The following is an 18,706-nucleotide window of genomic DNA, read 5'->3' as shown; positions in this document are numbered from 1 at the left end:
CGAGTTCCAAAGTCCGGCCAGGAGGTTGGTCGGACGATCTTCTTAGGGGCTAGTGAATAAAATGAGCATCCTTGTTTAAACGAGGAAATCACGGGCTCCTTTCTCATAGGCTGTGCCGTGCGGTGTTCGGGTAGAGAGGTCATGAGTTGTTGCTTTGAAACTTTTGGTAAATTGGACTTCTGGTGTCTAGGAGGTGGAGACAGTTATTTAATTCCTCAGCTTTTAATCCTTTCATTGCCAGCAGACTTTAAAAGGATTTCCCACTAGATTCCTAAAAAAGAATATTGGAAGTTGCACAGCTTAAGGCACAGGAGAAGTGATTGCTGTCTAGGAAATGCAAAATGTGCTCACATGATTTTTTTTTTTAAGAGAAAATCAAAGTAGCACTAACATGAATGTTTGGTAATGTCAGTCCCTTTTAGATTTTTCTTTAGGATTGCTGGCATTTAGTACTGGGTTCCTTTGTTTTGTAAAGCATATGTATTGAAGTGTAAAAATGGAAATTTAAAAAAGAGTACTGCTTTCTTTAAATATTATACATAAAAAATAATGTGTGTGATGAGGATGAGGTGCTCCAATATCTTATCATTTGGAGGGTTTTACTGCCTGTATGAAGCAAGGGGATGCAGATTCTTAGTAGTTTGAGGCAGTGTATCATTCTGTCTTGTTTCAAGCTTTTTCCAGGTTTCTCAGATTAGAGGAGGGAGTTTACAAAAAAAAAATGCTTTTCCCATGTGTTGGTGTTTCATATTCTTGAGATATGATTATCCTGTGATGTGAATGGAGGTGAACATAGCATTTTTAAAAAATAAGCTTTTTCTTGACTTGTCTGTAAAGGTTCCTGTGAAAGTTTTGAAGCTCTCTGCCTCAGTCTGACATTTTCTTCAAAGGACTCCAGATTAAAGAAGATAAACGCTGCAGGTGCACTGTTTCGATAAAACATTTGAAAGAGAACATGGTAAAGATGAATTCAAATGAGGTGCCAGCCACCCATTTACCCTTTTGAGTTACAGGGGCCTGTGCTTGCTGATGAAAAGATGTTCTGTTTGTCTTACTGGAGCAAAGGTGCAAAGAGGCACAGATCTCACTTGATAGAAAAGGCAATCCCATGTTGACTGTAGGATATAGTGGACCATATAAGAGTGCAAATTGATCACCTTCTAAGTTCTTTTCTGGACTTCAAATGGGAGGGTCTAATGCTAACTACTGTAGGTCATTACCTAGATATTTACATAATAGGTATGTATCTTTCATTTCTAGGCCATTTTGCTGAGTTTAATTAGTGAGTTTACTCCAGGAACATTTAAACTGTTTCTGGCTCCGGGTGCAGAGATTGTTACAGAGAGGTCACAGTGGTCTAGACATGAATTTTATTTCCTTTGCTTCTTAATGTTCTGTATTTCACACAATGGACATTGATGGCAGGAACGTAAGAATTGCCATGTAATTTTTACACCACTCTCTAATTTATGCAAACACTAAGTTCTCCAGTCTGCAAATGTGTATTTTTCCCCCTCTGTGCTTTGATGGCTAACATTCTTTTTAATGACAGTCATTTCTATAACAGGAAGATGTTTTCATTTGTATTTACTTTTCAGCATGTCGCAATTATGCAGTTTTGCACTTCATTCGTGTCTCGGTACTTTGTGTCTCAAAAGAGAATTACAGTACTTAGATCAGGACTGCAATTTGAAGCAGGTGTTGTGTTTTACTGTTATGCAAAATAACAGTAAAATATAATTGTGGGGGAAATTAAGGAAACAGCTGCAAACTTGGTATGAAAACTGCTACATTATGATTTGTAAGCAGTTCTTATAGATATCTTACATCAGAGAAGCAGGCAAAGATTTTAATTTCGTTAATCCTACTGGCCTGGTTGTCTGTCAGCCAGTGCTTAGAGGACTCATACCTCCCATGAAGTCAGGAAGAAGAAAGAGAACCCAAAATGACACTTTGTTTAAAATGCCAGAGCAGGAGGAATTCATGTCTTGGCAGCCCCATTGTGTGTTACGAACATAGGCAAGGTGGGTGTTATTTAGCTTGCTTTGCTAATATGAAGAAGGCAATGATTTGAGTAGAAGGCTGTGGAATTTCTTCACTCAGCTAGCATATGGAGGACTACACAAGCCCTGGGTTGTAAAATAATAAAATAAATGGCCTATGGCAAGCCATCTGCCTTTTGCTTGATATTTAAGGTGTTTCATGCCAAATTTAAATCTAATCTTATTATTCTAAATATTTTTATTTGAGATAGCATCTAAGATTCCCAGAACTTAATGGTGCACATGGTGAAAGTATTGTAATGCAGAGCGCTTAAAGTTAGAGAGTGTGGGTTAACCCAAGGGTATCCAAGGAGCATGCTGTCCCTTTCTTTAAAACTTCCCTGATCAATTGCAACAGCTTAGAGGCAGTGATGGGCTCTGCTCAGTCTTTGCGCACTGCTATAAAAATAAACATCCTCATTTCTGAACCCAGCGCAAGAAATAATATAGTGTCTTTTATACAAATAATCGAAATGAGCTGAAAAAGATTTTAAAGGATGAAACCAGCTACTGAGAATTATTGCAGCACCAAGCAGGAGTGAGGGGTTCGCTTGTAGCTCAGCTGGTAAAGAATCTGCCTATGATTCAGGAGACCTGGGTTTGATCCCTGGGTTGGGAAGATCCCCTGGAGAAGGGAAAGGCTAGCCACTCCAGTATTTTGGCCTGGAGAATGCCATGGACTGTGTAGTCCATATGGGCACAAATAGTCAGACATGACTGAGCGACTTTCAAGCAGGAGTGAAGCGGTAGATTCAATGGCCACCCTTCTTTACTGCTCCTTCTGGTCTTCAAGAGGCTGGTAATGAATGCATCCAAAATGGTGATCCAAGCCTGGATGTGTTCAACTTTCCCTTGAGTAACTGGATGGTTTTAAGAAACTATGTTACATGTAGCAAGAAGGATTTGCGTTAACATAAAGTTCTTGGCTGGAGTGGAATCCATATGTATACCATGCTTTGAGTACCTATGTATTTTGGAACCACTGAAAAATTATATGTGATGTGTGCATATATTATGTGTGTATCATAGTTACACACAGGTATCTGTGATGAACACAGCATTTTAAATTTACATTTGGCATTGTGTTTTATGGCTGTGCTAAGCACCGAGGTTTCAAATTATTCTGTGACACCAACTTTGTACAGACCAACATTCCAATTAGCAGGGAAGGTTTGGAAGACTCTCCACTTCGAGCTCAAACCATTTATAGTTAGACACCATGGCAACTGTGGATGTGCCTTTCCGTAATTCACGTTAAGTGGCATAATTATAATTAAAGAGGAAATCTTAGTTTGAACACCATTGAAATGGTTTGCTAGCAGCCAGCCGTGTCATTTGGAGTGTCATGTCCATTCTGAAGTACGTGCTGGATGGAGAGTTGGGAAAGGTTTTGTCCACGAAGCGACCACACAGATTAAGATTTTTCCTGAACCAGTTTCACATCCAGGTGTCACATCTGACATTGTTTAGAACATCCTCTTTTTCTTTGTCCTCATTTTTTTTGTTTTGTTTTTTCCAGAAACGCAGAGCAGTATTGATGAGTAGATCCTTGGGTTCAGAGGTTGGCTGAAACACACCATGCCCACTTCCATCCTTCGCTCTGGAAAGTTGTGAATTGCTCATGCCTATAGAGAGGAAGGATGGCACATGGGATTCCTTCTCAAGGCAAAGTTACCATCACGGTGGATGAGTACAGCTCCAATCCCACCCAGGCATTCACGCACTACAACATCAACCAGAGCAGGTTCCAGCCGCCACATGTACATATGTAAGTATCACTTGTGAACTTAAAAAAATTAGCCATCAGGGAATTAGAAAGTCGCTAATGACTAGGAGAATAAAAGATGTATGCTTCACCAAACAGATGGGTTATCTGTGGTTCCAAGCACGGCTCAGAGGAATCCTCCGTGTCTCGGTAATGCTGAACCTTTCCAGAGTATGTACAGTCGACCATAATTTGCTATTAGATCTTTAGAGCCCTCATGGGGTTGCCTGCATTTTGTGGCTAACAACAGAGAGGTTCAGATATTCACCTAATGTCACACAGCTAATTTTGGCAGATTCCCCTGATCCCTAGTTCAGTTTGCATTTACCTTGCATTGCTTGCTTCCCTGATGAAATGTCCTTAAAATTTCTGTAGTTTTTTTCCCCCCTATAACTCACCCCACCAGCCCTTTACATTCAGCTGGGAAATAGGCCTAATTGGGACTAACTGTCCAGCCACTGCTAAATCTGTTGTCTTGCCTGTTGCTCATAGAACGTGTGCAGCATGCTGCTGGATTTGAACAATATGGGGAACAAAGGATTAAGGGACAGTGGGACAGTGGGTTCCAGGAATTGTACTTTTCCCTCACTCCCTAATACTTTTTAAGCCCTGTCTCGGTTTAAACTGTTTAAGGAACAAAGTGTGGGAGAAATCCAGAGGCAAGGATTTTGCAGCACCTGGGTGCACACCAGCTTTTTTTCTGTTCCTCTGCTACAGGATGTGCTGGGCTTTCAGCAGAAGGGTCAAAAGGTCACCATCTCCCTTGTTTGTTCAAGGCCTGGTGCTCATTCTCTATTAGACCCTTCCAATGTCTAACATGAGTCTTTCATGGTAGGACTAAACCCCTTTGAAAAGCATTGTATAGTCAAGAGAGAAAGGAGGTTAGGGATCTGTTGACTGATTTTGCCATTCCTGGCAAAACTGAACTCGGGGCATGTCCAAGTCACAAGCTCTTTTTTTAAAGTAATTGTTTTATTTGGGCATTAAAAAAAAACCCAGGAAGTCCATCTCCCTCCCACCACCAACACAGACACACACACAGATACATGCAACCCCTCTCCTCAAATTTACAAACACTAACCAAACATAAAGATCTTTCTGTTGACTGCCTGGATATTGCCATAAGTACTAGGATGCTGCTTTGCAAGTTTGCATATTCTGTAGAGCTACTCAATTATCTATGATAGGATTTCTGCAAAAAAAAAAGAAAAAAAGAAATAGAGAAATGCTTGCAAATGGTTAATACTAAACTATTTCTAAGATTTTTATCCTCTCTTTAAATCAGGATATGTTCATCATAATGAAGGTTTCCTAACTTGGTTTTAAGGAAGAGTTTTTAAGGGAAAGACTTCTTTGTTAAAATGGCTTTTCTGAACAGTAACTGTGTGTTCATTTCAAATATTCCTTTTATTCTTCTGCTTCTAATAATTGCTTTTCCTTCAAATATGTTATAGAATGTGTGCAAACTGGACTTAGGAGTCCTTGAGCTCTGCTTTGCTGGTGTAACATTTCTATTAAAGAATGGCACAGCACTTTGTGGATTTTTGTTTCCTTCCAGGCAAAAGAAACTATGTTTTGCCCCAGATTCCTTGGGAAACGACTGACAGGGAATCTCAGCTTAGTCTTTGCTTGTTTGTAGCCCTAAGATTCCACTGGTGAACTGTGAATGCACAATGATATTTTAAAAATCATGTAACCTTAGAACTGATGTACATGATCCAGCCATGAAAAATTTGAAGGATCAAATTATACCTTTTATGAAAACAAGGCTTGAAAAGTGGAGTTTGCAGTGGCGGCCTGGACAGCTGTGTAGCCCTCTTGGCAAACTTCTCCCAGGGAGTAGTAGTTCTTCCATGGTTAACTCCAGCTGCCCTTTGCACCTTCATCACCCGTGAACAGAAGGTGCAGGTGGAGGGCTTCCCACGTGCACTTTTGTTCCAGCCATGCCTGCTGGCACCCCGTGGGCCTGTCTGTCCTGGTGCCATTGCCTTGACTGTTTCTCACAGCTTAGACGCTCACATTTCAGCTCTGCTGAGTCCATTCTTGGCCCTCTGCATCTAGGAAACCTCTTCTCTCTTCCCCAGTCCAGAGGGACTATGCCCATCCACCTCCCACCTCCACCGACATGACATGTCTCATCACTTGATATTTTCCTCCAACCAGACCACCTCCATTTTTATTCTTCTCTTTTTCTCTCTTACCCCCTGTTCTCCCTACCGTCTCTCTCAAACTATATCATTCATTTCTTTTTTAAAAATACTGGGATAGGTTTGTTTTATTAAAAAAAGTTTTTAACATTTGTTTATATATTTGCTGTGCTGGGTCTTAGTTGTGTCATGTGGGCTCCTCAGTCTTCATCGAGGTACGTAGGATCTTTAGTTGTGGCACTGTGGCATGTGGAATCTAGTTCCCTGACCGGGGATCGAACCAGACCCCTGCATTGGGAGCACGGAGTCTTAGTCACTAGACCAGCAGGGAAGTCCTGTATCATTCATTTTTTTTTCAAGGCAAGGATTGAGCAGGTGACAGGTGTTTAGAAATATTGATTGATCACTTGATCGATCCATGGACTTGATTGTGCATTGTGTTGAAAAATTGTGATTGAGATTTGGAGATTTTCATTGGGATCTCTCTGATCAGTCTTAACACTCAGTGTTGTTTGAAGGAATGTATACGTTATAACCTTTTCCTTGACCTTTCTTTTCCACGCTTGGTCCCCTAGCACAGTGATCAGCCCATACTGGGCATTCAGGTTTTTTTGTTAAATATGATCATGTTATATCTAAAAAGATTGCCCAGAGTAAATAGAAACCTAAATTGGCTGGAAAATACCTATAAAATATTTAGTCTAAAATTTCTTCAATTTTTCTAAAATTTTTAACATGTCATGGTTAAAAGACAAAAGAGCTCTACTCCTCTCCCTAAAGGTATTTTGTCTTTTCTTCTTGAATAGTTGCTCATTTATTTTGCATGAGTTTCTTAAAACATTGGCTTTCCTTTTGCACTTCCAACTGACATCTATAGAGACCCATGACAGATCACCTGGATTGGAGTCACAGTGCTGGTCCGTTAAGTGATCTTTTTCTTTCAGGAAACCTAGTTGAGGTTTAGTTAACTTAGTTAAGAAATAGTTCACTTCCCATTTAATTAGTTTGTCGCACCTTAGCTTTGTGACCCATCTTGGACAATTTACTTTCTCTTCTCTCTCAGTAAATGTAAACATTTGTACCAAATGATAAATATGAACACTTTTAGCTCTGACATACCAAGATTAAGATTGCAGTTAGGACATTTATTTGCTGGATGTGCTGTGAGGGGAACACACTTGCATAAGACCCAGTTCCCATCTTCATAACCTCATCATTGATTTCAAAGCTGTCATTTCAACTGGCATTAAGGGTTTACCACATGGTCCTGGTTTGGTTCCACTTGGGAGTTCTGAACAGGTTGTCACCAAGCCTTCTAGGAATCACTGGTCTGCATCTCTGCCTGTGATGTAGGGAAGTTTTTTTTCTTTTTCTTTTTTTTTTTAAAGAAAGCAATCCCATATGACCTTGGGAAAGAAAATTAAAGCACAGCTGAAGTTGGCAGGGCAGAATTGAACCCAGAATTTGTAAGCCCCTCTTATCCAGATTCTTAAAGATACTGATAGATGTGGTGGTTGAAAACCAGCAATTAACAGGGCTTCATTTTTCTACAGCCCTGTCATCTTCCCCAAGAAGAATGCTATTTAGTATTTTTAATGATGAAACTTATTTAGTATTTTCAGTGAGGGTGGGAGAAGGTGCTCAAGGAATCAGTGTAGATCTCAAAACACCAAGATTTTGTATGTTTTACATTGTCTGAGGCCTAATTAAGTACTGTAAAACATCTTTAGTAAGGTATCTAACCATATCTGTTTTTGCATCAAAAGTCGCACTTCCTGGGAGACCCTTCAAGTCCCCTGCAAACCAGGATGATTGGCTATCCTATTGAGGTTAATGCCTCACCTTTTTCTTTCAAGATTGGTTGCTAGGAAGCTCAAATTAAATTTTATTTTCAGTTTTAGATACTTTATACTTTCTTGTCTGTGGCTTTAGTTGTCAACATCCCTGGAATCTTACTAAACTTTTTTTCTTTTACATTTGTTTTGAGGAGGCAGTGTAGTATAGTGGTCTGTGTCAGCAGTGGAATTAGATTGTTGGGTTTAAAACCTGGTTGCATGACTTACTAGCTGCATAACCTACTGTGGAGAAATGTATTAACTTCTCTTTTTTTCCATCTCTAAAATATAGATGATAAAAGTAGCACCTATCTCCAAAGGTTGTTGTGAAGGTTAAAAACATTATTATTTGTAAAGTTTTTAGAGGAATGCTTAGTATATAGTCTGTACTCAATAATTGTTAACTCTTCTCATTGATGATTATCTTATTGATTCTGCACGTTTTTATTCTGTCTCAGTTCATTTTGAAAATTAGTGGAGTATAGATAAATGAATAAATAAGAAAATCACTGGTAAGTTTTGTCCCGTCTTCCTCAAGGAGTCATTACTTGCAAACTTGTCCTGTGCTTAGTTGCTCAGTCATGTCTGCGACCCATTGGCCTGTAGCCCGACAGGCTCCTGTGTCCATGGCATTTTTCAGGCAAGAATACTGGAGTGAATTGCCATTTCCTTTTCCAGGGGATCTTCCCAATCCAGGGATCAAACCCACATCTCCTGTGTCTCCTGCATGGCAGGGAGATTCTTCACCCGCTGAGCCATCGGGGAACCCATAGCAGCAAACTTGGCTGGGTGTAATTTTTAGGTGTCAGTGTTGGAAGGTGCCCTGACCCCTTTTTAAAAATTTTTCCATTTTTTAAATTTTTTATTGAAATACAGTTGACTTGCAAAATTATATTAGTTTCAGATATACAAAGTAGTAATTCTATATTCTTATACTTTATATTCCATATAAAGTTATTATATTGCATTCTTGTAGTTTATCTATCTTATACCTAATAGTTTGCACCTCTCAGTCACCCACACCCGTTTTGGCCCTCCCTCTGCCTCTCGCCAGCAGTCTGTTCTCTGTGTCTGTGTTTCTGTTTTACTGTATTTGCCCTTTTATGTTTTAGATGCCACCTGTAAGTGAAAATGTATAGTATTTGTCTTTCTCTGTGCCCTGACTTCGTGCCTGTTGAGATGTCTCACCTACCTCGAGTTATTCATGGGTTTGTCAGCCCCAAGGGGACAAGGAATCTGGAGAGCTGAGTGTTGTCACCTAATTTTTCCCTGTAGAATCATAGTGGCTTGGATTCACTTGTGCTAGTCTCCAGCCTTCGTAGCCTTATCAATATCTTAGGCTCTCTACCTATGGCTGTGGTTAAAACAGAAACATTAAGTCAGTCAGTCAGTCAGTTCAGTTGCTCAGTCATGTCTGACTCTTTGCAACCCCACGGACCAGACTGCAGCACGCCAGGCTTCCCCGTCCATCACCAGCTCCTGGAACTTGCTCAAACTCATGTCCACCAAGTCAGTGATTCTATCCAACCATCTCATCCTCTGTCATCCCCTTCTCCTCCTGCCTTCAATCTTTCCCAGCATCGGGGTCTTTTCCTGATTTCCTCACAGCAGGTGGCCAAAGTATTGGAGCTTCAGTTTTAGCATCAGTCCGTCCAGTAAACACCCAGGACTGATCTCCTTTAGGATGGACTGGTTGGATCTCCTTGCAGTCCAAGGGACTCTCAAGAGTCTTCTCCAACACCACCGTTCAAAAGCACCAGTTCTTCGGCGCTCAGCTCTCTTTGTAGTCTAACCCTCACATCCATACACGAGCACTGGAAAAACCATAGCTTTGACTAGATGGACCTTAGTGGTTATAATAGAAGCCTTAAGAGTTAACTGGATTTAACCAGGACTGAGTACTAACGGCATAGCTTGAGCTGGGGAATGAGGACAGTGTTCACACGGTTGCTGATACTGTGGTGTGAAGTCAGAGATCTCTATCCGAAGGCTGATCTCACTAGTTGCTGGCTTGGCTAGGTGATGATGGGCTGGATTACTGAACTTCCATCTTCTCATCTGTAAAATGGGTTCAATGACTCTCTAAGATGGTTGTAAGCATTACTTGAGATGATGTATATGACATAGTGCCCAGAAGATAGCATTGGTAAATAAATGCTGTGATCATACTTCTGGTCTTGTCCATTAGCTGGTGAGCATGAAGTGTTAAAAGCTTTTTTTTTCTTGAACTGCTTGTGTGAAACTTGACAAGTCCAACTTGTCCTTGTTGCTTTGTTGCATTTTAGAGCGTCTGTCAGTGTTTGCTTGGGCATTGCTAATCAAAAATGGTCTGAAGCTTTTAGGGTATCTAGGTGATCATCCCACGCCAAATTCTTACAAGATTTTGTCTAATCTGAAGTTTTATTCTTAAGGGGTAGGAAATAAATATTTATTTGAGGTCTATATTAGTTATCCTTGGCACTTGCGAGGTGGCAGAGTGGTAAAGACTCCACCTGCCAATGCAAGAGATGCTTGGGACACAAGTTTGATCCCCGGGTCAGGAAGATTCCCCTGAAGTAGGAAATGCCAACCCACTCCAGTATTCTTGCCTGAAAAATCCCATGGACAAAATAGCCTGGTAAGCTACAGTCCATGGAGTCACAAAGAATCAGACACAACTGAGTGACTAAACACAATAGTTATCCTTAGATGTAAGAAGAAGGTTACAGAAGAGTGTTAGAGAATGATGCCATTTGGTTAAAAAAAAATCTCAAAATGTATAAAAAGATAAATATCAACATTATTGGGGATTCTGTAGGGAATAAATTTACAAATAAATTTGGGGGAGGGAATGATAGGTAAAGATCTTAACACTTTTTATTTTATAAACTTTTGTCTATTTTATAAGAACTATATAATGCTTTTATGATAAAAAACATTTAGTTAAAGAATGTGATTTGTCTGCAGTCCCTTCTGCTTTTAGTTAGTTAGCGTTGAAGGCTCACTCTCTTGTAAATCTGCTTTCTTCGGGCCCAGCTTCCTTGGGTGGTACCTTCTTCTGTTCTATGTTGTAATCCAGGTAGAGACCAAAGGCTGTTCCTTGGTTTGATATCATTCAGCTTGCTCATGTATGTGAAGATGTGAGGCCACAGATGCTGCTGACTTCTTAGTCCTGTAACTGGAGGGCGATCTATTTAAGAAATGCCGTCAAGGTCATTCTTGGAAGCCAGAAAAGTGTACAGTATCAGAAAATAAAGAGCTTGCTCTCGCAGATGACTTACTTGACAGTATTTCAGGGAACCTGGATTCTGGTCCTGTCTTGGTCACTAATTAGGTCTGTGATCCTGAGCAAGTTGAGCATCTTTGAATTTTAAGTTCCTCACCAGCCATTGCACTCGATGCACTTTAGCATCATTCCTTCCTACCCTGGCCGCCTAGGGTTTCCTCTTTTCTTCTCTTTCCTTTAGTCTGTTTGAAATAAAGAACACAAATCCCTCATCATTAGTGATATTCTGTAGGGAAAGACTACATAGTGAGACATCATGGGGGTAACATTGGAGGAGAAGACCAGTGACCCCTCACGTCACACAGGGAGGAAGAGGAGTATCAATGAATGAGTGATTGTCTGGGGCTCTGTAAAATTGCACAGTACCCACAAGGTAGAAATTCATTCTTTGTCGAAGAGCTGGGTTGCATTAGCTGTGTGAAAAAAAAAAAATCTAAACATTTTTCTCTTGGTAAGCCGCTTTCTCATTCTCATTACAAATTTATCACTGGCCTGCACATTAGCATGGCCATAATTTTTGTTAATGTTTTCAATCTGAAATTCATCTTGGAGATGCTGAATGGCCCTTTTGGTTTGTGCTCATGTACAAACACAGGGTGTTTTTTCTTTTCCTTTCTCATTTCTTTTAAAAAATAAGTTCTTTTTCCTGTTATGCTCCCTGAGGGTACTGGTCTCGTGGTCCATGACAGTTTAGGCTTCATTTTAGAACTGACTTTTTTTCCTATTCCGTTGATTTCTTTTGCTTTTAAAAGGCAACCTAAAATTAGACTTTTTTTTTGTCCCATATGGATTTGTTCTTAGAAATTTAGCTATATGTTGCATAACTGAGTAGTTTTATTTGTTTTTGGTTCCTTGACTCTCTGGGAGGGTAAAGAATTTTGACAAAGCCGATTCTTTCTACTATGGTATGCCTGGATTTCAAATCCTGAAACAGTTACCTACTTTTATAGAGAGAAAAGATTCATACGAAGTGTGGCTACAGTCAGTGGATTGGCATATCCTGAAACAGGGCAATTGTTAATCACCTTTCCTTATGGATTAAATTTATCTCCTGATCTGAGTACAATTTTTAAAAAATATTTCTTTCAGGGAGATGTTTTGATAAAAATAGACAAAAATGACAAGACTAGCTAACCAGGAAAGGAGTACTATAATAGGGAGTCTGTATTTGAAACGTACTTAATTTCAGTTCTAAGATTTAGAGCCTGTGAAGATGTAGATTTTAAGATATGAAAACAAAGCTAATAATTAAATCTGCCACCTCTCCTATAACAAGCTCTAGGTAGTTCTGAACTATTTCCAAAAAGGAGAAAAAACTCACCGAGTCTCGGAATGTGTGCATCAGCTTGTTTTTCATCTTCTTCAGTGTTTTCTTCGCTCTCTCCTTCCCATGTCTCCTTCCCTTTTAAACTTACCTAGCATCCTGGAAACTGGATGTTTCAGTAGCTATCCTGGCATAATTAGGCTATTATTTCAATATCAAATCGTGGACAAAATTGCCACGATTTTCCAGACCACCATGTTAGTCTGCCTTTTTTTTTAATGTAAAAAGTACACTTAAAGGCTTTGTCTGTATAGAAACACTAACTTTGCAGAGAGGAAACTGTTGAATTTATTGGCCTTTGCAGTATTTGGGTCTGCATATTTTTCTTTTATTTTGCTTTGAGGATTTTTTTTCCTTCAGTTTGTCTCTGTAAAAGGGTAAAATGTATGCAAATAAGAAAATGTGCTGTTTTGCAGGCTTTTAATTTTTTTTTCCTTTACCACACATCAAAAATATAAACTCCTCTAGTTGGTTTAAATTTTCATGTTTTTATATTAAATAGCAAAGCTCTTGACACTAGTTGAAAAAAAAACAAAACAGAAAAACACTAGCACCATGTAATAGAGCAAAGAGGTAAATTTTCAGAACTTGTTAGTATTGAACTTTAAAATTTCATGTGAGAATTAAACCCTTCTTGAGGTTCATTTGTTGGCAGTGGTTTCCTTAAAAGATTATGGTGCCCTACCACCATAACATGAACTCTACTCAAATCCATTTATTTCTCTGAATAGACAGTCTCTGAAACCTTCCAGCGAACAGATTTGATAATTCTCCAATTGGAAGAAAAATATCTTTTCTCATCTTTCGGTGGACTATTTTGGCATTTCTGCTGATTGGCTAAGAAAAGCGGTTTACTTGTGGTATTTAGTTTTAGGTATTTGGGCCACAGACCAAGTTTCAAACCGTTTACATATTGTATACTTAGTTTAAAATGTGTTTTGCCCAAAGACTTAAAACTGAAATTAAGAAAAAAAAAAGGTGAAGTCTCCCACCAGCTAAGCAGCCTCAGCATGTTTCTCTAATTTCCTGAGTTAGCCTTTTGCTACGACATAGACCTTCTACCAGCTCTATTTTGGTCCTGAGTTTTGGAAAAATTTCCCCCTTTTGTTTCATTTTGCTTTGCCTTAAGACTTCAGAGAAGCCTGTCAGACTGTATGAGGCATTTTTTAATAATCACAGATATTTTTTAATAATCACAGATACTCATTGCTCTTAGTTTTGCCTTATATTTAATATTCCATTTTTTTTAAAAGTACTAACTTTTGTACTTTGGTCCTGCTAGGGTGTGGAGGAAATATAATGAGGAGATACACGTTTTATGGAGAAGAGGGAAAGTAGTGGTATACGTAAAGAAGAGAGAGAAAAGGAGAGGGAGGGCCTGGCAGGTATATTATTAGATTCTAACTCTTTCTTGCAGTTATGATGTCCCTGGCCTTGGGCTTGACTTGAACGCCAGGAGTATGTCAGCACATCCCTGAACATCAGTCAGCGGGGAGATAAGACAAATTTCACCTTGGCTTTTTGGAGTATGCATGCCAACTCTACATACCAATGAATCCAGCATTTGAAAGGATCAGAATTGAAATTTTTGATACACTGACCTGTGTTGATCCCTGAGACGGAACAATTTGTTAGACTTTTTTGGGTAACTCAGAAGTTTAGGTTTGTGTTTCAATATTTAAAAAAAAAAATCCATTTGAGAAATAGTGAACCATGAACTGGTTTTTGAGAAATGTAAAAATATCTGAACTGTCCGCTGCCCAAGGTCTGCCCTCTCTAGGAGACTTACCATGTGCTGTGCTCCGGTTCTGACTTGCACAGTTAACTTGTTTTCACTTTGTTCCTGACCCTCACATTTTGGGCACAGCTGGATGCCCTGAAACCTATTTTGTCTCTACCAGCTTAGAGAAAAGAAGAGTGAGGAGGGGGGAAGTCTTTGGGAAGAACTGACAGACTAGGAAGGAGGTATTAACTACTGAAGGATATTAATTCCTAATTCTTCCATAGTGCAGTTCAAAGAAGAATCTCCTCCCCCTCCATGTGAAATAGAAAAGCAGAGGTAGGTGTCCTTTTCCTTACAGAAGAGTGAGTCTAGTACCACCCCCTCGTCCGCTGAGGCTCTTGAGAATTCAGAAGGGAAATAGTAACCGCGTGGGAGGTGGTTGGCCCCCCGTGTCCCTGCCCCTCTGTGCTGGATGGCTGGCCTGTTTTGCATCTCTCCATCTCGACCCCTCCACCACGTTAATGGCAGCCGGCACGCTCCACTGTTTATCTTGGAATTCGATACCATCATCTTGGCAACCAAACTGGGACCTTTACTGCTCACATTGTTTGTCATTTGTTGTTAATTATCTGTTACCATAAATTCTGCACTTTGAGAAAAAAGGGAATGTTTTGAAATATTTCCTCCCAACGTGTAAGTGGAGCTTCATTTTCTGTGGACAAAAGAAGGGGGAGAAAGTCAGCCCTTTTGGGAACTGGTTTCACGGAATTCAAATGCCCAGGTTTTTCATGCCGGCTGGGTTTGTTCTTGCTAATGTGGCCAGGATTTGCAGCAAAAGAACCTTTGCAATTTAGGAATGGCTTGTATTGGTGAAAGGTAACCCCTTTCGAAAAAGAAACAAACAAACTTTACATAGGGAGTTGTGCTTTTATTTCAGTCTCTTTGTGACATAATTGTGTGTTGTGTTCTGTGCGAGAGCCTGTTCCCCACAGTGGATTTCTTGCTTTCAAAGGTTATTAAGACAGAGCAGTCCAAAGTGGAAAGTAGCTTCTGCTTACCTGCCTTTATGAGGTGTTTATTTTGTCAAGTGTAGAACTGAAATGAGCTTTCTGGCCATTAGTAGATTTTAGTCACGCCCCCAGACTCTGCAGGGAGGGCTGTGTCACCTTATAAACAAACAGCGCTGCTTTGAGAGGTGCTCTACCACGGGCTGCTGGAATCACCACTGGACTTAACAAAGCAGTCAGCAGAACAGGAGACGAAAGAATGCATGAGTGTATTTTGGAGAGGAGAATTTGGGAGTGGAGTGGTTGTTGCTAAGCAGAAATCTAGGCACATTTAAAGATATAAAAACTGCTATCATTTAAGAAGTTCCCCAAAAGTATGTCCATAATCCTGGCTGTCTACCCAGGTGCCCTTTGTGTGTGTTCACTTACAGACTCTGCTCCTAGAATCTCATCTTTACTGTGGTGATCATCATAATATATGTGCCCATAGGTAATGGTGGAGGTTATATTAGATGATGCTTAGTACAGAATAAGGCACTTAGCACCGTGTCCCAATGCTCAGTGCCTGGTAACTATTGTTATTAATACCGTTGTTTACCAGGATTGTACCCACAGCGTCAACACTTGAACTTCAGCAGGGTTTTAATGGTGCCACGTGGCTCATCCTCACCATCAGTTTTTTGGTTGCCGTGAAGCTGGGTGTGTCTTCTATTCTTGTTGAGAAGTTTTTGTTTGTCTCAGCACTTTTAACGCATTTAGGGTCGCGCTGTCTCCCAAGGGATTCCCACACTGCGAGGTAGGGACTTAGTCTTTGTTAACCTGCTGATAGCCAGGGACACAGCCTTAATGAACACTGTAGCTCTTGGTGATGTGCGTTTTCCTGGAGGTGAGGAATTGGCTTGGGTCTGCTGCCTTTGGTTTCTGCAGAACCAGAAAGTGTTCTTCCCAGGCTTAGAAGGAAGGTCTCCTGATAATGGTGTTGCCCCTGAAATAAAACCCCCTTTCTACATATTCCACTTCCTTTATTTGTTTTATTTTCTCTCTCAGTGTTTTTTTAAAGGGAGTATGTATGGTAGGTGCACCGTTTTAGAACACTGATTACAATCAGAAGAAATGAATATTAACTTGGTGTTTCAGATTTAGAAACAGTTTGGGTATGAGAGTGAAAGACTGGATGGAGAGGAATGGAGGTTGAAAAAAAAGCACCATCAGACCGCTCTGGGGGAGGCTGGGAAAAGGATTTAACACTTTGGATTCTTTAGAAGCCATTAAAACTCTGATGGGATCGGATTACCTGACTGCACATCTGAAACATGAAACTCTTGCCCTAAACCGTGCAATTGAGTTAAGCTCAAAATTCAAGGCCTCCCCCCAAGACTGGCCTCTGGGTAAGCCTCACTGTGGATGGCAAAATGATTTCCTTTGAGAGGAGCAAGACTACAGTGAGGTTTTTATGGCCAATTTAGCCCGTGTATTTGTGCCAGCCAGACATTTGGCAGCACTTAGTGCCAGCTTTGGTGATCTGTCCACCAGTTTTTCCCAAGGTCTTCAGTTCCTTCTGGATTCTGGGCTGACATTGAAGAGAAGATACATTGTAAATCCAGCTTCCTAGGCATGCCTCCTGAATTTTTTATTTTTCCAAGTGGAGAAGTACTGAGAGGTGTGGGAGAGCAGCAGGCCCCCAACTTTGAGGCTCAGACTGATGCTGACGGTCCTCCTCCCTAAATATGCTTTTTTTTCCTCCCTCCACGTTTGTCACTGCTTCAGGGGAGCCCCTACCCCTTTCTCTGGACTCCGTGAATTCTTTGTATGTATGGACTCAGAGCACCTCCTATGAGTAATGCTTTTCTTTGGTCACACTTTTTATACATGTTTTTTTCTGAGTGTTTGTGAAGTGTCTGTTTTGCAACTAGGCTTTACTTTCTCTGAAGGCAGTGACTTTTTGCATTTTACTTTGTTGCCTTTCTGTACCTGCAGCGCCTGTCAAGTGCTAGCACGTTCTAGACACTCTTCAAATACCTGTTGAAGGAATGAGTGACTATTGAATTTGCAAGAATTCCGTATTCTCTTACTGTGTGCTTCCCCAGGACGTGTGTGCTCCCTTGGAATCATTCATTCATTTTGAGAGCATGTATATAGACTTGACTCTGTACGTGCCTTTAAAAAGGGTAACATGAGTCTCCCGTGTTTTTTTCAGGATGGAGCTGGATGAAGCTCAGAGTGAGTATTTCTGATACTCCTACACTAATGCTATCATCTATCCTGCCTCCAGTTGACTTTTACTTTGACAGTAGTAGACTCTCATTTCTAACATAGGAAGAATACCAGTTTCACTTTCATCTTGACCCTAAAGTTTTGGGTTTCCTGTGTTGTTCTCAACCTTAAAAACGGAGGTGTTAGAAAGTATGCTGTCTTAACTCCTTGCAAAGTGTTTATTTATCGATCCTGTTTGGCATCAACTATTATTGAGTAGAAGCATGAGATTGGCTCAGTGGTAAAGAATTCGTCTGCAAATGCAGGAGACACAAGAGACATGGGTTCTATCCCCAGGCCGAGAAGATTCCCTGGAGGAGGAAATGCCAATCCACTCCAGTTTTCTTGCCTGGAGAATCCCGTGGACAGAGGAGCCTGGCAAGCTGCAGTCCACGGGGTCGCAGAGTCCGACACGACTGAGCGCGCACGCACATATGCACATATCAGGACTCTGACTGACAGCTGTCCCTAATATGTGGAGTTTATCTGAAATGAAGACCATGAAAATGGGTCATCTTTATTGTGGGAATCACACATTTTGCATAAAGTGAACCAGTTTTATTCTGCATCCTTGTTTTCTTAACAACTTCAATTTTTTTTTAATAATAAGCTCTTCTATATCTTACCACATGACTATTTTCACAGAAACCTGTAATTTGGATTTAATACAGGTAACAACATTATAACAACACTGGTGTTAGGTACTGATTGAAAGTGTAGTTTTTCCTTTAAAGGTAAAACAAATGAAATTTAAAATAAGTATTTGATGGATTTCTAATTACTGGTGATTTAGCTATAACCCTCTTAAAAATTAAGTGACAAAAAATAAATGCTACTAAAGAGTTCGAAGCTTAAGGAAGAGTTTTGCAAGGGGCTTGCAAGGGGCAGACGGTAAAAGAGGGGAGATAATAAGAGAGATTTGCATGGCAAGCACTTTGGGGCAGGAAGTTGTTAATTTAGGTTAATTTGGGGCTTTAGGTTTTCTCCCTGACTGTCTTCTTACTCTGTCTACTGAGAAAGGTGTTGTATAATTAGGCTTTCTGGCGATCTCCTTTGGCTGAGGACCTAATTGAGTTTCGGGGCTAGACTGCTGAGCTGGGCTGGAGTTGACGCAGCCTTTGGCCCTGCAGGTCGAAACCTTGGATGGACCTGCCTCTTTGATAAGTACCTGGAGCGATTAGCAGAGACACTGTTTGGGGAAAGTATAGATTGGTAACTGAGGAGTCGGTGTTCCTCATTATATGACAAACTCTCTTTAACATAGGGAAGACACCAAAATCCACATGTGCAATTTAAATGAGCTTGTATTCTGCATTATAAATATGCACCGGATGCCAAGTAGAAA

General features: G+C 40.3%; 1 protein-coding gene across 1 annotated transcript in view; it reads left to right on the top strand.

Moving 5' to 3' along the window:
* Positions 1 to 18,706, top strand: part of MPPED2 (metallophosphoesterase domain containing 2) — a 208,154-nt gene that overhangs the window by 2,214 nt on the left and 187,234 nt on the right. Inside the window, exon 2 of the mRNA XM_052652834.1 lies at positions 3,562 to 3,810. Coding sequence (XP_052508794.1) covers positions 3,683 to 3,810 — 128 coding nt within the window. The 5' untranslated portion in view covers positions 3,562 to 3,682. The remainder of the gene's footprint in view (positions 1 to 3,561; positions 3,811 to 18,706) is intronic.

The sequence above is a fragment of the Budorcas taxicolor genome, chromosome 15 (assembly GCF_023091745.1).
Source record: "Budorcas taxicolor isolate Tak-1 chromosome 15, Takin1.1, whole genome shotgun sequence".
NCBI lineage: Eukaryota > Metazoa > Chordata > Mammalia > Artiodactyla > Bovidae > Budorcas > Budorcas taxicolor.
The sequence above is the reverse complement of the archived record's forward strand: the minus strand, read 5'-3'. Positions and strand labels throughout refer to the sequence as shown.